The sequence below is a fragment of the Hyla sarda genome, chromosome 5, assembly GCF_029499605.1.
Source record: "Hyla sarda isolate aHylSar1 chromosome 5, aHylSar1.hap1, whole genome shotgun sequence".
NCBI lineage: Eukaryota > Metazoa > Chordata > Amphibia > Anura > Hylidae > Hyla > Hyla sarda.
In genome coordinates, this window is record NC_079193.1 from 111,138,222 (window position 1) to 111,163,191 (window position 24,970).

Sequence of the window (24,970 nt, forward strand, 5' to 3'; positions counted from 1 at the left end):
GGTCGATCCCTAGTCCTTAAGGGGTTAATAGCACTGTGAGCAAAATTGTCTGTATTACTTTTGTGTGCAAATGAAGACCTTTTATAGACAGACACATAATGTTCTACCTCTGTGATGTCACTACAATATTCATGTGGATGTGTTATCTGATTGTAGTATTTCACATCCCTTACTCAGCTACTACACAATAAGGCTCTATTATACCAACTATTCTCTCGCCTGCTGTGTTCTGCTTACATCTTTTACGTCTTTAATGTACCTTACATAGCAAACGTACATTTTTATTTTTAAAGCTTGCATTTCCATTTAAATCCTTAAGCATCTACAGCTCGAATTACCTATAAAAATATTAAATTGCCCATTACCTAATGTGCCCTGATGTTCTATTTATCTATTTGTGTTTTTCCATTGCCGTGTCCTTTCTCACTATGGACACTTATTACTTAAAACGGCATTTATATGCTGGCTCGTGGCTCTGCATTGAACACTAGAATTGCTTTTGCTTCATTTAAATGCAGTGTGTCAAGGAGCATGGGGAGCAGGAGGGAGATAAGGACATCCATACTTTGCGTGTGTGTGTGTGTGTGTGTGTGTGTGTGTGTGGGTGGGTGTGCATGTTTTTTTTTATTATTATCATTGCGTAACAGTTTAATATACATATAAATGTTCTTAACCACTTAAGGACCTAGGGCGTATGGATACCCCTTGACGTAGTGGTATTTAAGGACCCAGGGCGTATCCATATGCCCTTGGGAATTTCGGTCGCCGCCGCGAGCTGGGCGGGGACTGGACCGGGATGCCTGCTGATATCGTTCAGCAGGCATCCCGCGCAAATGCCCAGGGGGGTCATCAGACCCCAAACACCCATCCCCCCCCCCCCCCCCATGTCGGCGATCGCAGCAGATCATTGGTGTATTCACACCAACGATCTGCTGCGATACGGGTCCCGCTGACCTGAAGATACAAGGTGATCGGGGGTGTACAATACACCCCCTATCACCGACTGTATCTATGAGGAGGTGAGGAGGAGCACTGCTATTGGATTGGCTGGATGATGGTCCAGCCAATAGCAGCCAGCAGGGGAGGAGTTAACTGCATCTTCTCGCAGCCCTGCCCGTTAGCTGAGTTCAGTCAGCGGGCAGAGCTGCTCGAGGTTGCCAGGGACCCCCCCTGTGAAGATCGGAGCCCCCTCAGGACCGACGATCCCCCCCCCCATAGAGCAGGGACAGAAAACCCCCCAGGGAAAGGTAGGAGAAAATAGTGTAGAAAAGTAAAAAAAAAAAAAAATCGTTTGGGACCTTTATGTACCCATTGCTGGATAAGGGTTACCACGTGTACGTGGACAACTTTTATACCAGCATCCCTCTCTTCGCATCCCTTGCCGACAGATCGACGTCCGCTTGTGGAACCGTGCGGAAGAATCAGAGAGGCCTCCCTCTAAATTTTGTTCAGACCGCTATGCCCAAGGGTGAGTCCCGTGCCCTTACCCATGAAAACCTGTTGCTGGTCAAGTATAAGGATAAGAGGGATGTCCCCTATGTATTCCTGTATGTAATCTCTTATAAGGCCTTCAAACAATTTACCCACAATGCACGTTAAACTTACCGGTCTATAGTTTCCTGGGGAAGACCTAGAGCCCTTTTTGAAGATTGGCACCACATTCGCATTGCGCCAGTCCCTTGGCACAATACCAGACACCAGTGAATCTCTAAATATCATGAACAGGGGTATATGTTCTGGCTCCATAGGCAGAAGCTCAAGGCCCCTGACTGCCCTCCTGTTCTTCCGTGACCAGTGTGCACCTGGAGATCCGTTGTACGCCCAAATATGAGGTATGTCCTTTTTCCAAAGAAATGTATTTAGAAATAAATTTTTTTTGCTTTTCTGGCAGTAAATGCCCCCCATTTCTGCAAAATTTGCAAATGTGACTCCTTCTCTTCTGAGCATTGTAGTTCGCCCACAGAGTACTTGACGTCCACACATGGGGTATTTCCATACTCAGAAGAGATGAGGTTACAAATTTTGGGGGGCATTTTCTCCTATTACCCCTTGTAAAAAAGTAAAATTTGGGGGAAAACCAACATTTTAGTAAAAAAAATAATTCATTTACACATCCAACTTTAACAAAAAGTCGTCAAACACCTGTGGGGTGTTAAGGCTCACTGTACCCCTTGTTACGTTCCTTTTTTTTAATTATTATTTTTTTTTGCTGTCCTGGCACCATAGGGGCTTCCTATATGCAACATGCCCCCGAAAAACCATTTCCGAAAAATTTGCTTTGCAAAATCCAAATATGACTCTTTCTCTTCTGAGCATTGTAGTATGCCAGCAGAGCACTTGACGTCCACACATGGGGGGACATGTATCATTTCCAGTGTATAATAGAAGTTTTTTACCCCCTCTGCCTGTTGTCTAAATTTGGTGCAGCTGCGTTAAATTTATCATTCTTGTGCAGCTACTTTCTTGAATTGCGTTTAAATTTAGAATTCTCCTCAGAGCATAAATTTACACCGCAGCTCTATTTAGTAGGAGCTTTGTCTGCAGTGTATCTGCACCTAAACAGTAAGTGTCCTCGTTATTAGTTTTAGAATTTTTTTTCTTCATTATGTAGAGTTTTAATCTCACAATAATACCACTTTTTGCACCCAATTATAACACATCAATTATACCAATGTCCTTATTCTTCATTTAACATCTGTGACATCCCTGTGCAAATCCCCTCTAATGTACATGGTGCACTCTACCTTATGGGCCTTGTTGTGCGCCCGCAGAGCACTTTGCGCCCACATATGTGGTATCTCCGTACTCTGGCTAAATTGTGTCCCAAAAAATGGGGATCTTTTTTCCCATTTACCTCTTGTGAAAATGTAAAGTATGTGGCAATACCTGCATGTCAGTGTAAATAATTTTATTTTTATACACTAACATACTGGTGTAGACTCCAACTGTTCCTTTTCATAATGGGTAAAAGGAGAAAAAGTCCCCCAAAATCTGTAAGGCAATTTCTCCCGAGTACGGCGATACCCCATATGTGACCCTAAAATGTTGCCTTGAAATACGACAGGGCTCCGAAGTGAGAGAGCGCCATGCGCATTTGAGGCCTAAATTAGGGTTTTGCATAGGGGTGGACATAGGGGTATTCTATGCCAGTGTTTCCCAAACAGGGTGCCTCCAGCTGTGGCAAAACTCCCAACATGCCTGGACAGTCAATGTCTGTCCGGCAATACTGGGAGTTGTTGTTTTGCAACAGCTGGAGGCTCCATTTTGGAAACAGTGCGTTACCAGACGTTGTTCATATTTATTGGGGAGGGGAGGGGGGCTGTGTAGCGGTATGTGTATATATAGTGTTTTTTACTTATTTTATTTAAGTGTAGTGTAGTGTAGTGTTTTTAGGGTACAGTCACACGGGCGGGGGGTTGACAGCGAGTTTGCTGCATCTCAATCTTGCAGCACTCCCTGTAAACCTCTGCCCATGTGAGTGTACCCTGTCCATTCACATTGGGGGGGGGGAAACATCGAGCTGTTGCAAAACTACAACTCCGAGCATGGCCTTTGGCTGTCCGTGCATGCTGTGAGTTGTAGTTTTGCAACAGCTGGAGGCACACTGGTTGCGAAACACGGAAACAGACTCAGTGTTTCGCAACCAGTGTGCCTTCAAATCTCAGCATGCAGTGACAGCAGAAGGACATGCTGGAACATGTAGTTATGCAACAGCTGGAGGCATACTGCTACAACTCCCAGCATGCCCTTTGGCAGTCCGTGCATGCTGAGGGTTGTAGTTATGCAACAGCTGAAGGCACACTGGTTGCAAAACACTGTTTCCCAACTAGTGTGCCTCCAGCTGTTGCAAAACTAATTCCCAGCATGCTTGGGCAGTCTGGGCATGCTGGGAGTTGTAGTTTTGCAACAGCTGGAAGTCCACAGTTTGTAGACCACTGTATAATGGTCTCCAATCTGTGGTCTTCCAGATGTTACAGAACTACAACTCCCAGCATGCCTCGACAGAGTGGGCATGCTGAGATTTGTAATTTTGGAACATCTGGAAGAGCACAGATTGGAGACCATTATACAGTGGTCTCCAAACTGTGGCCCTCCAGATGTTGCAAAACTACAACTCCCAGCATGCCCAGATGGTCAAATGGTAAGATGGCTGGCTATCAGTGATAGCCACCATCTTACCGGGCGCTGGGGAAAAGTATAACGGAAAGCAGTAAATTGTAAAAATAAAAGGAGAATGATCTACAGTGTTAAGTGGATTACAAAGCTATTTTAATGTGACGGAGCTTGTTCAATGATAAGTAAGATATCAAACATTTCCTATGTAAATGTATTAAATTGTTGGATCATAAAATAACAAAACCAATATACAAGTGATCTAATGAATAACAGAACTGTAAACAAATATTCTATATGTTTTAGAATATAAATATTCTATATTCAATATAAAGCAAACCAAATGAGGAATTGATAGGAAAAGGTAAAACATTCTGGTGGTTCCTTAGTAGAACTTTCCTTCAGAAATAGAAAGGATTGCTACGTGCAATTAAAGCTGGCTTATATTTATGGGGGAAAAGACGCACGTGCGTCAAAATTTTTGGTGCAAAGGAAAAGAACGCAGGTAATAAATCCATGTGTACTATAGATGTCACTCCAAGGTACCCTGATTCAGCCACATCTGGAGGACATGCTCTACCAAAACGTGCGCAAAAAAATTTGAAAAAACAAGCGCTTGCGCAAAATTTTGCGCAAAAAAATACACACAAAACAGGGGTAAAATCTTTGATACATGTCCCCCATGGGGTATTTCCATACTCAGAAGAGATAGGGTTACAGATTGTGGGGGGCATTTTCTCCTATTACTCCTTGTAAAAATTAAAAATTTGGGAGAAAACTAGCGTTTTAGTGAAAAAAATAATAATTTACACATTCAACTTTAATGTAAAGTCGGCAAACACCTGTGGGGTGTTAAGGCTCAGCGGACCCCTTGTTACGTTCCTTGAGGGGTGTAGTTTCCAAAATAGTATGCCATGTGTGGGTTTTTTTGCTGTCCTGGCACCATAGGGGATTCCTAAATGTGACATTCCCCCCAAAAACCATTTCAGAAAAACTCACTCTCCAAAATCCCATTGTGACGCCTTCCCTTCTGAGCCCTCTACTGCGCCCGCCGAAAACTTTACATACACATATGAGGTATTTCCTTACTCGAGAGAAACTGGGTTACAAATTTTAAGATAATTTCTCTCTTTTTACCTCTTGTAAAAATGCAAAAACTGGGTTTACAAGAACATGCGAGTGTAAAAAAAAAAAAATGAAGATTTTGAATTTGCTCCTTCAATTTGCTGCTATTCCTGTGAAACACCAAAAGGGTTAACAAACCTTTTGAATGTCATTTTTAATACTTTGAGGGGTGCAGTTTTTATAATGGGGTCATTTATGGGGTATTTTGCTGCTGAACTTGGAAGCCCTCTGATGTCTTCCAAAAGTAAAAACATGTCAACTTTATGATGCAAACATAAAGTAGACATATTGTATATGTGATTCAATATATAATTTATTTGGAATATTCATTTTCCTTATAAGCAGAGAGCTTCAAAGTAAAAAAAAATGCAAAATTTTCAATTTTTTCATCAAATTTTGGAATTTTTCACCAAGAAATGATGCAAGAATTGACAAAATTTTACCGCTAACATAAAGTAGAATATGTCACGAAAAAAAATCTCGGAATCAGAATGAAAGGTAAAAGCATCCCAGAGTTATTAATGCTTGAATTGACAGTGGTCAGATGTTAACAGTGGTCCGGGTCCTTAAGGTATATTTGGGCTGCGTCCTTAAGGGGTTAAAAAGTATATTTACTACAGGTATAATGCACTTAAAGCGGTACTCCGTTGGAAAACTTTATATATTTTTTTTTAAATCAACTGGTGCCAGAAAGTTAGACTTGTAAATTACTTCTATTAAAAAAAATATTAATCCTTCCTGTACTTATTAGCTGCTGAATACTACAGAGGAAATTTTGAAACACAGAGCTCTCTGCTGAATCACGAGCACAGTGCTCTCTGCTGACATCTCTGTTCATTTTAAGAATTGTCCAGAATAGGAGAAAATCCCCATAGCAAACATGCAGCTCTAGACAGTTCCTAAAATGGACTGAGATGTCGGCAGAGAGCACTGTGTTCCAAAAAGAAAAGAATTTCCTCTGTAGTATTCAGCAGCTAATAACTACTGGAAGGATTAAGACTTTTTTTTTTAATGGAAGTCATTTACAAATCTGTTTTAACTTTCTGGCACCAGTTGATTTAAAAAAAGAAATAAAATAATAATTGTTTTCCACCGGAGTATCCCTTTAACTGTTATTCAAAGACACTTTCTGATCTGACATTCAGTGTCTCAAAAAAGCCTCTGAATTTCATTATTTTTTTTTTGTTTCCTCTATATAAAAAAAAAGCTCATATATGCGTGTGAGCTCTGTAAATTACTTTCAGAAACAATTGCCTGTCTTTTTGATATAGGAGAGAATGTGTTTAAAAAAAATACAGTGATCCCTCAACTTAATCGCCTCAATATACAATATTTTCATTCAACTTTGAGAAAAAACAGACTTGTTTCATCCACAACATGCACCTTGGTCTAATGCTTATCAACAACATTTATTAAACTAACAGGTCGTTAGTGTACTTAATGATCAAGAAGTGCAAGCCCGCTAGCGACGTCACGGCCACCTGTAAGTAGTGATTCCTTTGCATAAAATGGCGCAGCACTGAGTAGCGACCAGCGCTGCCCAGACACCAGTGCCCACGGGGGGGGGGGGGGAACAACCAGACTGGCAGAGCAGCACCAATGCCACTCAAACTAGTCCCTGGGCCTAAGAATAGGGCTCTAATGCAGCTTCCTGCCAATTATATAGGCCTGGGCTGAGGGGGAGGGGCAGAGTGCAGACCAAGCAAAAAAAAAAGGGGGATAGAAAACACAATTTGAATTCAACTTGAGAAAAAACAGACATGGTCTCACATCCACAACATGCACCTTGATCTAATGCTTCACAGCAACATATATTAAACCAACAGGCTGTTGGTGTACATTATGATCATAAAATTGACTTTTCTGGACCATTGTAACTTGAAACCTATGCAACATACAATGCTACATACAGTCCAGATCTGCATTTCACTGGTAAAACCCTTGTACTGAAGTGCATGCACTGACTGGCTGTCTGGTAGTGCCTCTCTACAGTATACGAAGGTACTACATGTTCTGTACTACTCTTTACCTGTCCCAGGGTTTAGCTGCTCCTCTTGGACACAAAGTAAGAGCTCCATGTTACTTTTTTAGGACACTGTGGCCCAGATATATCAATGTTTGTAGAGCTTATTTTATCGTATATTTGGTGCAACTGTGGCGCAACTCACTTATTTGCGACTTTAAATCTTGCTCACATAGACATTTTTTTTCACTTTTCACTTTCCAGTGCTCACTGATTTATCAACTGAGACACTCGCAGATCTAGGCGCATCTGATTAAAAAGCTCCAGGAATCTACACCAGCTTGAACCTTGCTTATGTTTCTGCTTTTCTACTACTACCGGATCACGGATCACACTGATTTACATTCCCACCCGGCCGCACCGCACATCTCCCATCTCTCTGCTACCTGTTGCAAGACTACAACTCCCAGCATGCCCTTACAGTGAGGGCATGCTGGGAGTTGTAGTCTTGTAGCAGGCGGCAGATGTATGGCGTGGGCGGGTAGGAGACAAGGGGGGGGGGGATATGTAAATCAGTGCCCCCGTCATTAAGTGAGGGAAGCGGGGATAGCATCAGAGGGCCCCGAGCCCATACCTCAGCAACGTGGAGTTTTTGGAGTCCCTAATGTAATTTCACATTTCCCGCTGGGTCCCGTGATTGACCTGGACCGAGCAGCCAATCACGGGACCCGGCAGGAAATGTGATCTTACAGTAGGGACTAAAACTCTGCGGCTCCATTATTTGTTAAAAGGAGCCCGGTCTGGCATCACTCTGCAGTCCCCCGGAACTCCTGCAGACGGGCTGGGAGATGTGCAGGAGCCGTCCCTGCCATCCCTCAGCACTGCGGTATATGCTGAGGGGATGGCAGGGACGGCTCCTGCACATCTCCTGGCCCCGCTGTAGGAGTCCTGGGCGGCTTCAGTGTTATGTCAGCCCGGAAGTATGTTACGGGATCCGGCTAGGGAGAGGAGCGCATTACCGCCTGCTTCCCTGGCTTGCACGACTACCACTCCCAAGCTGGTCACCTGCCCTCTGCTGCACAACTACAACTCCCAGCATGCCCTTACTGTAAGGGCATGCTGGGAATTGTAGTTGTGGGATGGGTGACAAGCTTGTCACATGCCCCTGCTGCACTATTACAACTCCCAGCATGCCCTTACTGTAAAGGCATGCTGGGAGTTGTAGGTGACAAGCTTGTCACTCGCCCGCACATCTCGCGCACCACATGACTAAAACTCCCAGCTTGTCCTTACTGTAAGAACATGCTGGGAGTTGTGGTTGTGCGGCACGGGAGATGCGTGGGCCGGTGACAATAAATGTATTAACCTATTTATTTTTTTCTCATTTCAGATCCGTGTATCCTGTGGACTACTTCGGATTCGGTGGACTGCGTCGATCAGCGTTTTTTCTTTCTTTCTTTCTTTCTTTCTGTTTAATGTTAATAAAATGATTAACAAGTGCTTGTGGGGGGAGTATTTTATTTTAATTTTTTTTTTTTTTAATTTTTAAAAAAAGTTTTTTTATTTACTTGACAGGCTTAGTAGTGGAAGCGGTCTTATAAGACAGCCCATTACTATGCCAGGGCTTAGCGTTAGCCCCATTACCAGCTAGCGCTAACCCCCAATTATTATCCCGGTACCCACCGCCACAGGTGTGCCAGGAAGAGCTGGTACCAACAGGCCTGGAGTGTCAAAAAATTGCGCTCCTGGGCCTAGACTGTAACAGGCTTGCATTATTTAGGCTGAGGAGGGCCAGTAACAATGGTCCTCGCCCACCCTGGTAATGTCAGGCTGTTACTACTTGGTTGGCATTTGGCTAAAAATAATAGGAGGAAGCCTATGTGTTGGTGTTGGTGTTTGTGTTGGTGAAAAAAAAAGCATAAGGTTCCCCCTATTTTTATCATCAGCCAAATATCAACCAAGCAGCAACAGCCTGACGTCACCAGGGTGGGCGTGGACCATTGTTACTGGTCCTCCCCAGCCTAAATAAAGCCAGCCTGTTACCGCATAGGCCCAGGAGCGCCATTTGGTTCCATCTCTTCCTGACACCCTTGTGGCCGATGAGTACCGGGGTAATAATTGGGGGTTAGCGCTAGCTGTTTTTGTCGCTAACACTAAGCCCGGCTTAGTAATGGACTCCCTCTAGAAGACTGCTTCTACTACTAAGCCTGTAAAGTAAATGTAAAAAACACGTTAAAAAAAAAAAATATTCAAAAAAAAAAAACTCGCCCAAAAGCCCTCGTTAACCATTTTATTAACATTAAACAAAAAAAAAAAAAAAACACTGGTTATCGTAGTCCTCCGAATCAAAAGTAATCCGCAGGATACAGGGATCTGAAATGAGAAGTAAAAAAATCCTTTTTTTTATTTTTTTTTTTTTTTTTAAAGCTACAAATTGGTGTTCTGAAGTCATTTATTGGTTTTAGCTTGTGTGCTAAAAAATGGTATTCAAAAGTGATACATTTGGCTCACATAAGCAAAAACCAATATCAACCCTCTGTGATAGTATGATAAATGTGCCATATTAGCAAAACCAAAGCAAGAAAAAAATGCCTACAGAACTCGCTTACCAAAGCAACGATGATAAATGACCCCCTCTATATACTGTACAGGTCCATGAAGAAGCTCCTTTCCTCTACTTAGTGATTTTTTTCTGCTTCCAGCAGATCTTTCTTACTTTATGTAAGAACTTACTTTATCTGTATTAGTTATCTACTTATTTTTCTTTAATCCTCACTTTTTCCAATTTTTGGATGACATTTTGAGGGCTTCAGAACAAATTACCAGGTTTCCATAGAGTTATGGTCTCAACATACATGGTCGTCCTGGAACCAATTAATATTGTAACTTGAGGGACCATTGTATATTGGGAGAATAGGACTTCACTGAAAAAAACAAGAATTCTCACAACAAGTATGCCAGATGATCACTGGTAACATATGTACAACAAACACCAGCTGACCATACCAGTGTGAGGAGGGTGCCTTAAAATATAACTTTTATTTAATCCTCTAAAAAAACACACACAGAAAAATAATTAAGGTGTTTCACTATTGTGCCGAGAACTATATTATTTAAATCAAACCTAAACATAGACTGCTAAAATGCCACATTTTCTTTCAACCGGGGTGCAATGATAGGATTATGCTAGGCATGCATACCCCAAAAATGTACTCGTCTTCATAGGTCCTCCCAACACCTCTCTATCGCAGGTAACTGCGGCGTAATCAGGGAATGCCCTTAGGTATAGAGCAATTAATGAGAACCTTAGGAGATACTTCTACACTGTAAAGTATGCATGACTAGGAGTCTATGGAAAGGCTTAGCTGCTTTATTTGCCTTATGCTCTAGAATTCATTGAAGTTCTGTATAGGCTTGCTGGATTTCACATTTTTCTAGAATATCTTGTAACTTTTTTTCCCCCTCTTTTCTACTAGCTACTTGGAAAATTTAACAAGCAAGCTAGCAACGATGATGTAATCTGCTATTGCCAAAATTTTTATTCTAGTTCTGGCTTATGTGAATATCTTGGAAGGGTCAGCGCTTAACACATGGACATGCAATAACTTTATTTAGGTTGTTATGACTGATATAGGAATGTATTTTATTTTTTGCATTATCAACGGTCTCTGTGGATTCTGGGTTGTGCATTTTTTTTTTCTTTTTTTTTTCACCTTAGAACAGCTGAGTTTATGCAGTTGGTTAGATTTATTTATTAAATTTTTTTTGACTGTAAATCTTTTTTTTCTCTTTCAGAACATTGTGGCTGTGGGTGCTGGCTTTTGTGATGGTCTCAAGTGTGGTGATAACACGAAAGCTGCTGTTATCCGTCTGGGACTCATGGAAATGATTGCATTTGCCAAGATCTTCTGTAAAGGTCAAGTTTCAACGGCTACATTTTTGGAGAGCTGTGGAGTTGCTGATCTCATTACCACTTGCTATGGAGGGCGTAATAGAAAAGTGGCCGAGGCATTTGTTAACACTGGCAAGGTATTGAATTAATTGTCTTTTGATGTCTTTTTTGCCTTTTAACTTTCTTTTATCCTTTTTGTCTCTTGGCAAACTAAACAAAAAAACAGAACAAAAGTCGTGCAGTTGCTCATAGCAACCAATCAGATTGTTCCTTTTTATTTTTCAGAGGCCTTTTTTCATAAATTTGAAAGGCAATCTGCTTTTGGGCAACTGCATTACTTTTCCTCTGCACATGTTCAGTTAAAGGGGTATTCCAGGAAAAAAACTTTTTTACAAATATATCAACTGGCTTCAGAAAGTTAAACAGATTTGTAAATTATAAAAAGAATTGTGCAGCTCCCAATTTTCCAGCCGAGGTATAGTGATTTACACCTACGCCAGGTGTAGAATTTACAAAAGAAAGGAAATAAACACAATCACCACCTCAAGGCTAGTCTCCAACAGTCTGGTACATGATGAACAAAAGGATAAAATACGTGCTTACATTTTTGATGAAAAATTAACAAAATTTATTAATAATAAAACAGATAAAAATGTCTATAAATGAATTAATAAAATTATGGCATCCACAAAAACATGCAATCAGTAGTATTGTATAAAGGATTGCTGCCAAAACTATTACCACAGGGCCCTTGTGGAAGGTTTAGTGTCCCGCACTGGGTAAAGAATCTCACACTGGGAATAAATTCAATAGTCCGGCATCTGGTGAATCGGAATAATAGGAAAGTCAATATGTAATACACATGGTGTCTCCCAGTCCAGATGGATAAGTATATTTACCAGCTGATGGTGTTACCTGCGGTATGTATTCAGGTCCGCTTGCAAAACGGTGGTATTCAATGTCGGGACGCTGGCATGCGTCCCCGCGGCTGGTCTGCCTGCCACAGACCCGTGGTTTGACGCTGAGATGGTAGTTGCACAGCGACACCTTTCCAATGTTCTGGCGTGAACTTTGTGTCAATCGATGGCGCCTGACGTCAGAGACACGTGGTTGGTGATGGTAGCCAGCTGTCGGGATGAATTGCCGAGCAAGCCAGGAGCAGTGGGCTGTAGACTGGGAGACTGCAGATGTTGCAAGCAATGATGGCTGAATATTCCGTTCGACCCAGGTGGGTAATACAGTGCAGATTGGTACACTATTGGTAGTGCGTTTGTGGATGCGGTATTAGCACTCTAGACGCGTTTCAGGGCTCTTAACCATTCAAAGTGGCCCTTTCTCCAGTAGAAGTGTATTACATCTGGACTTTCCTATTATTCCGATTCACCAGATGCCGGACTATTGAATTACTGGCAATTATTATTTATTCCCAGTGTGAGATACTTTACCCAGTGCGGTCCACTATACCTTCCACAAGGGCCCTGTGGTAATAGGTTTGGCAGCAATCCTTTATACCATCCTACTGATTGCCTGTTTTTGTGGATGCCATCATTTTATTAATTCATTTATTTATAGATATTTTTATCTGTTTTGTTAATAAATTTTGTACATTTTTCATCAAAAATTGAAGCACGTATTTTATCCTTTTGTTCATCATGTACCAGACTGTCTGAGACTAGCCTTGAAGTGGTGAATGTGTTTTTTTCCAGATTTATAAATGACTTCTATTAAAAAATCTTAGTCCTTTCAGTACTTATGAGCTTCTGAAGTTAAGGTTATTCTTTTCTGTCTAAATCCTCTCTGATGACACCTGTCTCTGGGAAACGCCCAGTTTAGAAGAGGTTTGCTATGGGGATTTGCTTCTAAACTGGTCGTTTCCCGAGACAGGTGTCATCAGAGAGGACTTAGACAGAAAAGAACAACCTTAACTTCAGAAGCTCATAAGTACTGAAAGGATTAAGATTTTTTAATAGAAGTAATTTACAAATCTGTTTAAGTTTCTGGAGCCAGTTGATATGTATAAAGTTTTTTTTTTCCTGGAATACCCCTTTACAAGGGTTACTCCGTTGGAACCATCTCATTCCCTATCCAAAGGATAGGGGATAAGATGTTAGATCACGGGGGTCCTGCCGCTGGGGACTCCAGCGATCTCCGGGCTGGCACCCGCATGCACCCACGCATGCATGGAACGAACTCAGATTCCTGCCAGACGACTGGTGATGTACGCTGCCACGCCCCCTCCATTCACTTCTATGGGACGAGGCATGACTGCTACGTACTAGCCGTCACGTTTCCTCCCATAGACATGAATAGAGGGGGCATGACGTCACGAACGCAGAAGCAAGTTTCCGTGTTCCTGACGCTGCCGACCTGGACATCGTGGGGGTCCCTGTGGCGGGACCCCCACGATCTAATATCTTATGATCTATCCTTTGGATAGGGGATAAGAGGTTTCCAACAGAGTACCCCTTTAAAGGGGTACTCCACTGTATAACTTTCTGGCACTAGTTGATTTAAAAGAAAATGTTTAACAGATTTGTAAATTACTTCTATTAACACCTTAACGACGCAGGACGTATATTTACGTCCTGCGCCGGCTCCCGCGATATGCCGAGGGGTCACGCGGTGTCCCCGCGTCATATCTGGTCGGTCCCGGCGGCTATCAACGGCCAGGACCCGCGGCTAATACAGAGAATCACCGATCGCGGTGATGCCCTGTATTAACCCTTCAGACGCGGCGATCAAAGCTGACCGCCGCGTCTGAAGTGAAAGTATCCCGGCTGCTCAGTCGGGCTGTTCGGGACCGCCGCGGTGAAATCGCGGCATTCCGAACAGCTTACAGGACACCGGGAGGGCCCTTACCTGCCTCCTCGGTGTCTGATCGACGAATGACTGCTCCATGCCTGAGATCCAGGCAGGAGCAGTCAAGCGCCGATAACACTGATCACAGGCATGTTAATACACGCCAGTGATCAGCATGAGAGATCAGTGTGTGCAGTGTTATAGGTCCCTATGGGACCTATAACACTGCAAAAAAAAAAGTGTTAATAAAGGTCATTTAACCCCTTCCCTAATAAGTTTGAATCACCCCCCTTTTCCCATAAAAAAAATAAAAATTTAAATAAAAAAATAAAATAAACATGTGGTATCGCCACGTGCGTAAATATCCGAACTATAAAAATATATCATTAATTAAACTGCACGGTCAATGGCGTACGCACAAAAAAAATTCAAAGTCCCTGCCTATTGCCCATCTATCCCTAACTCCCCTCCCTGCCTTTACATTTTTTTTTTTACTATATTAAAAGGTCTTTTTGTCTGCCTGGTAGTGTGCTCACTACCAGGCAGACTTCCCCAGCAGGCACTACGTTACTGATGCCTGCTGGGGCCGACACTTCCGCCCTTAGTTCACTATACAGGGTGCCTCCAGCTGTTTCACCACTACAACTCCCAGCTTGCCCTGACATCTACTGGCTGTCAGGGCATGCTGGGAGTTGTAGTGGTGAAACAGCTGGAGGCACCCTGTGGTGAAAACAATAACTTTGTGCAGAGCAGCAGCAGCGCGGCGCGAGCCCCCCCCCCAATACCTCTAGTGCAGAGCGGCGGCGGGTAGATGCTGGGAGGCGGGGCCGGCATGTCAAGCAGCGGCGGCGTGAGGTGAAACACCTCACAGCGGCGCTCCCCTGAAACCCCCCCCCCCCCCCCAATACCTCTAGTGCAGAGCGGCGGCGTGTAGATGCTGGGAGGCGGGGCCGGCATGTCAAGCCAGGGAGCCAATGTGCTATCAGCGCTCGCTCCCCCCTGTCTGACAGGCAGGGAGCGCAGGCAGAATGAATTAGGACTGATGCCCGGCCAGCATCAGTACAAATTCAGACGTGACGTCACGCCAGCCTGCAGCCAGCCACAAGGAGGGAGACCCCTAGTGGCTGGTTTTCAACAGTAAAATAAACTATTTTTAATGAAAAAAAATGTAATAGGTTTATATTAGAGATATGTTGTAGTACATAAGTACTACAACATATCAAAAAAAGAGTTTGGTGACCGTGCCCATTTAAACGTATAAATTTTCCTGCATGTAGTTATGATTTTTTCCAAAAGTACGACAAAATCAAACCTATATAAGTAGGGTATAATTTTAACCGTATGGACCTACAGAATAATGTGTCATTTTTACCAAAATATGCACTGCGTAGAAACGGAAGCCCCCAAAAGTTACAAAATTGGGGGTTTTTTTTTCTTCGATTTTTGTCGCACAATGATTTTTTTTTTTCCGTTTCGCCGTGAATTTTTGGGTAAAATGACTGTCACTGCAAAGTAGAATTGGTGATGCAAAAAATAAGCCATCATATGGATTTTTAGGTGGAAAATTGAAAGGGTTATGAATTTTAAAAGGTAAAGAGGAAAAACGAAAGTGCAAAAACTGAAAAACCCGGAGTCCTTAAGGGGTTAAAAAAATCTTAATCCTTCCAGTACTTTTTAGATGATGTATACTACAGAGGAAGTTCTTTTCTTTTTGAATTTCCTTTCAATCTGACATGCTCTCTGCTGACACCTCTGTCAGGGTCAGGAACTGTCCAGAGCAAGAGAGGTTTGCTATGGGGATTTGCTCCTACTCTGGACAATTCCTAAAATGGACAGAGGTGTCAGCAAAGAGCATGTTGTAAGTCATAAAGGAAATTAAAAAAGAAAAGAACTTTCTCTGTAGTATATAGCAGCTGATAAGTACTGAAAGGATTGGTATTTTTTAATGGAAGTAATTTACAAATCTGTTTAACTTTCTGGCACAGGGATGTGGAATTCCTATCGCCCGGGGACATGCAGTGTCGGGCAGGAGAATTTTTCCGGCCCATAGCCTGGCTTCGGAAAGCAGGGCCAGACCTGACAAGCGCGGAGGCGATCAGCAGTCTGTATCAATAGAACTCTATTGATCTGTATGAGGAATCTAATGATTCCTCCTAAAAGTCGAATAAATGTATATTTAAAAAAATAATAATTTAAATCTCCCCCTTTTCCTATATAAAAACATGTAAAAATAAACATATTTAGTATCGTTGCATGCGTAATTGTACGAACTATTAAAATATAACATTAGGTATACATATGGTAAATGACCTAAACGTAAAAAAATAAAAAATAAAATAAAAAATACACACAATTGCAATTTTATAATATCCCAGAAAAAAAAGTTAAAGAGATTTTTAAAAAGTCAGATCAATACCAAAATGGTACCTATACAAAAATTTCCAACACGGCAGCTTCTCTTATGAACTTCCATCTTTATTGCAATATAAATAATCCAACACACAGGGCAGGAGAATGGTGACACGTCATGAAGAGAAGCTGCCGTGCTGAAAATTCTTGTTTGCTGGGCAATTCCACACCTTTCCTTGCATTGGCCAGACGTGGAGGTGAGCTGGCTGAGTACAACTGCTGCAAAATAACAGATTATGGTGCAAAAAATTAGCCCTCATACAGCCTGATATGTGAAAAAAAGCTACAGGGGTCAAAAAAAATGGCAATTAAAAAAATGCGAAAAAGTTCTGAATTATTATTTTTTTAATTAGTAAAACATGAGGAAAACTATACAAATCTGGTATTGCTATAATCAGGCCGGCCTAAAGTATCAAAACAACATGTAAGTTTAACCAGAAGGTAAATGGCATAGAAAAGAACCTCCAAATTAGCTAAATTATCTATTTCACACTATATATATATATATATATATATATATATATATATATATATATATATATATATATATATATATATATATATATATATATATATATATATATATATATATATATATATATATATATATATATATATAATATTTATATATATATATATAATATTTATATATATATATATAATATTAATTTAAATAAAATATCGTTTTGTAATCTGTTTATTTATAATTTTTTTGGTTCGGAGAATATTATTGAAAAATTAGGGGTACCCCTTTTAAATGGGCACTGTCACCAACTTTATTTTTTGATATGTTGTAGTACTTATGTACTACAACCCTAGGGGGTAGGAGGAGGGAGACGGAGGGGGGGGGGGGGGCTAGCACCGCATGTAACTAATAGTTTATCTACACAGGGTGCCTCCAGCTGTTTCAATACTACAACTCCCAGCATGCCCTGACAGCTAATAGATGTCAGGGCAAGCTGTGAGTTGTAGTGATGAAACAGCTGGAGGCACCCTGTGTAGATGAACTAAGGGCGGAAGTCCCCCCCCAGCAGGCATCAGTGACGTGGTGCCTGCTGGGGAAGTCTGCCTGGTAGTGAGCACACTGCCAGGCAGGCAAAAAGCATTTTTAATTTAGTGGAAATAAAAATTAACAGCAGGGAGGGTGTTAGGGATAGTTTGGCAATAGGCAGGGACTGAGAAAAAAAAATAGGCTGGTGGGAGCTACCCTTTAAGCCCTCTCAAACCTTTTTTGAAAAACATACCCTTTGTATGCTTTGCCTGTTTCACTAGGGCTGTGGAAATTTGATTTAATTACTTGTCCACAGGACTAAATCAGAGCAAAATCTACTCGTCCCTCATGACGATCCACTTGTCCTTGCCTTATAAAAGCCATAACTACAACAATGATACCTTTTTAATTTTTCCATAACATTTTTAAAAATATTGGTGAAGTGAAATTGAAATAGTAAAAGATAAATTTGCAGATTTGGTGATTTTTCTTTTCTACGCCATTTACCTTGGGGTTGAGCTAACGTGTGATTTTGATATTTTAGACCGGCCGGAATACAGAAATACCAGATTTCTATAGTTTTCGTCATGTTTTACTAATTAAAAAAAAATACCAGGCTGTATGAGGACTCCTGAGGATTTTTTTGCACCATAATCTGTTTTTTGTATCGGTACCATTCTGGTATTGATCTGACTTTTTAATAGTTTTTAACTTTTTTTTTTTCTGGGATATTATAAAAATAGCAATTCTGTGGTTTAGCATTTTTTTTACCTTTTACGTAATTTACTGTACAGGATACATAATGTTATATTTTAATAGTTGGCACAATTACGCACGCAGCGATACTAAATGTTTATTTTTATTATGTATACATGTTTTTATATAAGGGCGGGATTTGAACTTATAATATGGAAGGGGTTTTTAAACTTTTATTACATTTTTTTCACACTTTATTAGTCCCTTAGGGGACTTTTGGGAGGAATCATTAGATTCTTCATACAGATCAATAGAGTTCTATTGAACTCCATTGATGGAGCCTAGTTCAGCCACGGTCACCAGGGAAGCAGAAAGTAAGCCCTCCGGCTACCTCTATAGCGAATCCCCCCGTGATCAAGCTGCGGGTGGTATGAGGGTGGTATGAGGGCCCGACATCCACAGGTGGGGGTTGTGCTTACAGTTCAACACCGTGCAGGACGTTCACCAAGATTGGCAAATTTGCCACTGGCACCCTGTGCTCTTCACAGATGAAAGCAGGTTCACACTTAGCACATGTGACAGTCTGGAGACGCCGTGGATAACATTCTGCTGCCTGCAACATCCTCCAGCATGACCGGTTTGACAGTGGGTCAGTAATGGTGTGGGGTGGCATTTCTTTGGGGGGGGCCGCACAGCACTCAATGTGCTTGCCAGAGGTAGCCTGATTGTCATTAGGTACCGAGATGAGATCCTCAGACCCCTTATGAGACCATATGCTGATGCATTTGGCCCTGGGTTCCTCCTGATGCAAGACAGTGCAAGACCTCATTTGGCTGGAGTGTCAGCAGTTCCTGCAAGAAGAAGGCATTGATGCTATGGACTGACCCGCCCGTTCCCCAGACCTGAATTTGATTGAGCACATCTGGGACATCATGTCTCACTCCATCCACCAATGCCACGTTGCACCACAGACCGTCCAGGAGTTGGCGGATACATTAGTCCAGGTCTGGGAGGACATCCCTCAGGAGACCATCTGCCACCTCATCAGGGGCATGCCCAGGCGTTGTAGGGAGGTCATACGGGCACTTAGAGGCCACACACACACACACACACACTACTGAGCCTCATTTTGAATTCTTTTAAGGACCTTAGATCAAAGTTGGATCAGCCTGTAGTGTGGTTTTCCACTTTGATTTTGAGTGTGACTCCATATCCAGAACTCCATGGGTTGATACATTTGATTTCATACGATTAGTTCATTCATTCAGATCTAGGATGTGTTATCTTAGTGTCCCCTTTTATTTTTTTTGAGCAGTGTAGGATCAGCAGGACAGTTTTAAGTGTGGATGAAAAGACTACAGTTACTATTTTACAGGATATGGCTTATTTCAGGTTAGAGCAATACTTACTGACATGGTTCCCAAATCTATCCATGTACTGCAATTGTTTTGTTTTTTTCAGCAAAGACTTGAGTGTTGCCTCTAAGACCACCTACGCTTCATGTTCTTAAACTCACAGCTTGCCTTGTATAATCAGTTTGCATATCTCTGCATGTGTTACCAGACTTTTAAGAACAGACAATTCATTTTATCCCAATGCTGAAGCTGCATTTTCTCCTTGTGATCATACATTTGTTAGGTTGAGTCTTATCAAAGCTTTCCAGCTGTGAAACTGGTTGGGGGAAAAAAAAAGTAAAGCCTTTGGATATAGCACCACACCTTATGTATCACAAAACAAATATTTCTTCTTCTTTAAAGTGAGGTTCAGTCAGAATGCCAGTCTTTGTATACCTATGTAACCTGCAGCTTTGTTATTCATGACAAGTGTGGGTTTAATGAAGTTGCACTGTGTTCTTTACAGACCTGATTGTAATTGTTTTCTTGCGTTGTAGAGTATAGAAGAACTTGAAAAGGAGATGCTGAACGGACAGAAACTACAAGGACCTCAGACCTCTGCAGAGGTGTATCGTATCCTTCAGCAGAAAAGCATGGTAGACAAGTAAGTAAAAGCTTTGCATTAGTTACCCTACTATGCTATACTGTGGAATGGCAAATGACAACTCCCCATTATATACATACATCTATTTATAAGGAGGCAGTATCGTTTAACATTAGTTATGTGAGAAATTACAATTTTGATAGCGGTTAGCTTGGCATGGCTTGACAGTTCCTGGGTTCAAATTTACCTAGGACTGTACCAGATAATATATATTGAAGTGAATCTGTCAAATGTATATGTAGCTAAGAGCTGCAGACACTGTTAAAAGCATAACTATACAAAAGCAAACTGTAACTTTTTCCTAAAGCTGATGGTGGTTGCCAAACCTATGAAATAGCCTTTTTTATTATTTTTTTTTATTTCTTAGACAAGTGTCAACGAGGTCAGTGTCAAGCTGCTTAAGTGCCACAGCCTGGAATGCCTCCTCACTTACTCTTCCCTCCTCAAATGACATACTGCACTCTTTACATCAGTCAAGTAGCATCTGGGAGATTTTGGTGAGGAGGCTTTCCATGTGGTGGCACTTAAGCAGATTGGCACCGGCCCTTTGACACTTATCTGAGAACTTCTTTGGTCATTGTGTAAGTTTGGGAACAGCCATCAGCTCCAGAAAAGGTAAACTATGCTTTTATACCTGAACATCTATTCAATTTGTCTGCAGCTCCTAGCAGAAAATATAGCTGACAGATTAATGTTAAAGCGCAACTGTCATGGAAATTATACCCACCAGACTAATAACATGATAGTATAGATGATGACACGTGTAATGCAGCTGTACTTTTGGCTGCTGTTTATCACTCTTTGTTAGCAGGAAAATAGTTTTATCGTGTGGTCAGCAACAGACGGATAGGCGTGGCTAGGGATCGTAATGCCCGACCTCCGCCACGCCTATCCCCTGTAAGTGAGCGCCGGACTTTTGTGATTGACACACAGGTCCCCACCCCCGATGCCCACGATGTGCGGGCCGGCGTGACTCCACTGAGCCTATACATATGTGCACCTTTATGTTATATGAAATACAGTGCCCGTACTCCTCTTCTTTCTTCTCCTGGTGCCGGAGACGCACTGCTTCTTCTTTCACTATAGGCAGAGAGCTCGCTCCCTGCCTCTAGCACTGCGCAGGCGCACTGAGCTGGTGTCAGACAACGGGAGCGAACTAACTGCCTGTAGTGAAAGCAGAAGCAGCGCGTCTCTGGCACCATGAGAAGAAAGAAGAGGACGGGCACTGTATTTCATATAACCTAAAGGTGCACATTATATGTATAGGCTCAGTGGAGTCACGCCGGCCCGCACATCATGGACATCGGGGGTGGGGACCTGTGTGTCAATCACACAGTGGTCCAGCGCTCACTTACAGGGGATAGGCGTGGCGGTGGCGGGGCATTACAATCCGCAGCCACGCCTACCCGACTGTTGCTGACCGCACGATAAAACTATTTTCCTGCTGATAAAAAGTGATAAATGGCAGCCAAAAGTACAGCTGCATTACACGCATCATCATCTATACTATCATATTATTAGTCAGGGGGGTAAAATTTCCATGACAGTTGCGCTTTAAGGAAGTAGGCAGGATGAGAGGTCTGTGATAAAGAGTTTAGGGAAAGCTATGAATTTTGGGAATTGTAGTACAGAGAAGCTGCTCAACCAGGAAGTACACGAATTTCTGACAGCTGAAAAGAGGTACAGACCTGCAAAACAAACTCCAAACAATTTTTTTATTTAGTGGTTTTAGAACAAGGGCAGACAGGTAAGCAATGCCACATGTTTCTGTAGTAATTTTATTTTACAGCTACTCTTTGATGTCTATATAAATCTAATAAGTGTTTATGCAAATTTTTTTTTTTTTTGGCACTCTATATTATTCAACTCCGCATACAAATATAACAGTCTCTAAATATAAACCTGTAATCTAACATGCGTTATTTGGTTGCCTCATAGGTTCCCTCTTTTCACTGCTGTGTATAGAATCTGCTATGAAGGTAAACCTGTGGAAGACGTTATTTCCTGCCTGCAGAGCCATCCTGAGCATTTGTAGTGTGTTTTTCTTTTTTTTTTTTTCTTTCTAAAAATGTTTATGCTGCAAAATCCAGGAGCCTAGCCTCCACTAATGCACAAAAGAGAGTGTGTAAAATCTGTCAGTTGTAAAATCAGTGTGACATGTTGGTATTCAAGAAGCATGTTTTGCACAGATCATGAAGAAATTGTCTGTAAAAGTTTGTTCACACTTGCAACTCTGTAACTGATATATATCTATATAACTTTAGCTTGCACATCTCGAACCATAGAAACAACTCCATTTAAGAGAAACTAAAAGCTCCCTATTTCCCTATAAATTTCACCATTTCATCACAGGGGTAGTGAACAGCATTTCCACACTGTCTATTTTTCCTGCAATGCTGCTCTTTTGGTTTAAAAATAAAAAAAAAAAGATAAAATTGAATGTCTGTTCTGGTGTGGTAACTAGTCGGCAGCATGTAGTCATGCATGGCCGCAGCATGTTGTTGTGCAGCCCCCTCCCACTCCAGCTTGATTGACACACTTAATGTAGGAAAAGCCATGCGCATCCTGGCCGACGGGAGACATGAATGAGAGGAAGAAGGGCATGGGCAGCTCCTCCATGACACATGTTGGGACCACTGATCAAAGTTGTTTTTTACAAAAAGTGCAGCGTCACAGGAAACCTATGGACACATTGTTAGAGCACCCTTTTTAATAGAAGTTTGTAGGGCAGTAGGTTGCTGTCAGGTTCCCTTTTAAGATATATGGTATAGGAGATTCCACACACAGTGGTTCTGTTGCAACAAAGGCACAAAGGAAGTCTTTAACTCTAAGAATTTTTGCCACAATTATGCTGGGTTCACATCATTGTCATTTTTCTTGTTCATCGAAGCAGAACAAAAAATTAGGGTGCCAGATCCCCTGCATATCATACATGAAAGTCACCCATTTTGCCAAAAATGGGGTCCTTGTGGTTTCAATTACTGTGTCCAGCATTTACCAGATAAAATAGCAATACATAATGCACTATGTGACAGATTGTTTTAGTAGGATCTGTGATGGAGTGCACTTGTGGAACTTCTGATATGGATGTGAATAAAGTCTAACTTCCTACAACAAGTTCGCCTAAGGGTATGTTCACACTGCGCAATCTCAGCTGCGGACGCCTGAGATTCTGTCAGGCGGCTGCAGCTGAAGCTACTTCGGCGGTAGGACTGTGGGGGCACTGCGCAGTCACAATTGACGGCTATGCAGTACTTGCAGAATTTTGCGCAAAGAATGAACATGTTCTTTGAGTGGAACAATTTAGGCAGCAGAATTGTCCACCGCTGAAATTCCGCAGTGTGAACGGGTTTCGCGTTCACACTGATGGGAATGTTCACACTGCGAAATTCCTGCAGAATTCCGTGCAGTGAACATACCCTTTTAAAGAAATTATTGATGGATCAATGGCAACACCTGAAAACTGAAAGCTAATCACTTTGGACCACGTGTATGATGTATGAACTTGCCATAGCGGTCTACAATATTATATAGTATATCTGCATGCCAACTCTGTAACCGAAACAGTAGTTCTCATATCTTTTATTGTGATGGTGGTTACACTGTATTTAATTGCCCATGAAAAAGTACAATATTAATAGTGACTATTCTGTTGATTTGGTTTTATGCAATATTTTATACCTGTTACGTAACTGTTGTGATCTTTAATTCAGGGGCAAACTATCTAAGGGCTCATATTTTAGGTTTATGCATTATTTTTACATTCTGTATTCTGTATCTAAACTTTTTTTAGTATTGATGCATATTTTATAAGTACATTTGACCTGTTACAGCATTATGACTTTCTGTACTTGCCTGTGGGATAATGTGCCATTCCTAGACATATAATGGAAGATTTAGCAAAACCGGTCTAGAGGAAAAGGTGCTGAGTTGCCCATAGCAACCAGTCAGATCGCTTCTTTCATTTTTGAAAAGGCCTCTGAAAAAATGAAAGAAGCGATCTGATTGGTTGTTAGGGGCAACTCAGCAACTTTTTCTCTGGACAGGTTTTGATATATCTCCCCCATACTGTGCAGCTGTACTGTGCTTTTTCACTACTATTAAATCATATGAAAATAAAATGTGTGTTTTATTTCACCTGCATCATGCCTGTGCTAACTTACCTAATCGATGTTTGCAGAATTTCTTGCTTGGTTCTTTACCTCTAGCTGGATTACTTCCCTTATTAAAATGCTATATATTTCTATATTTTATTCCCACCGCCCTGCGGTTTTCCAGTCCCCGCCACTCGCTGTGCGGGGACCGTACCGGGATGCCGTCTGAAATCATTCAGCAGGCATCCCATGACATCACAAAAGGAGTCCCCCTGGCACTCATACTAGTCAACCCCCCCCCCCCAACCAAGTTAACAGGCGCCCCGTACCAGCGAACTTGTCTGGACTCAGCCAGCAGACTAAGAGCCCGTGATACATGAGTTTGTTGGCGAATCAAGTCTGGAATCAAGATTGACCTTTGTCGGGTTCACTGTGAAAATTTTAAAAATTGGGTAACCTCAGCATTTTAGTATAAAAAATAAAAAAAAAATTCAATTTATGGCCCACTGTTCAAAAAACCTGTGAGGTGTAAGTACTCACTGTACCCCTTGTTACCTTCCTTGAGGGGTGTAGTTTCATAATTGTGGTCACTTGCCAGGGTTTAATTTTTTTTAGATTAGATTTTATGTCAGAACCTCAACCATTGCTGTGCAAATCACCACTTTAGGCTTCAAATCTCATTGGTGCGGTCTCCTAAGCCCTGTTTTGCACCTGCTTAGTACTTTACCCCCATATATGGGGTATTTCCTTATTCTAGAGAAATTGGGCTACACATTTTGTGGAGCTTTTTTTCTCTTACTACTTTTGAAACAAAACAAAAACATTTTGGTTAATACCAGCATTTCAGTGATAAAAATAAAATTTTTCACTTTTACAGCCCACTGTTCAAA

General features: G+C 41.7%; 1 protein-coding gene across 2 annotated transcripts in view; it reads left to right on the plus strand.

Moving 5' to 3' along the window:
• GPD1L (glycerol-3-phosphate dehydrogenase 1 like) overlaps nucleotides 1-24,118 on the plus strand; it is a 73,309-nt gene extending 49,191 nt beyond the window's left edge. The window contains exons 6-8 of one of the 2 annotated variants that reach the window (XM_056520091.1): nucleotides 10,997-11,230; nucleotides 19,880-19,986; nucleotides 21,925-24,118. In XM_056520091.1, the coding sequence (XP_056376066.1) occupies nucleotides 10,997-11,230; nucleotides 19,880-19,986; nucleotides 21,925-22,021 (438 nt within the window). In that variant the 3' untranslated portion in view covers nucleotides 22,022-24,118. The remainder of the gene's footprint in view (nucleotides 1-10,996; nucleotides 11,231-19,879; nucleotides 19,987-21,924) is intronic. The other variant, XM_056520092.1, reaches the window with a different exon arrangement.
• Nucleotides 24,119-24,970: the final 852 nt, after the last annotated feature.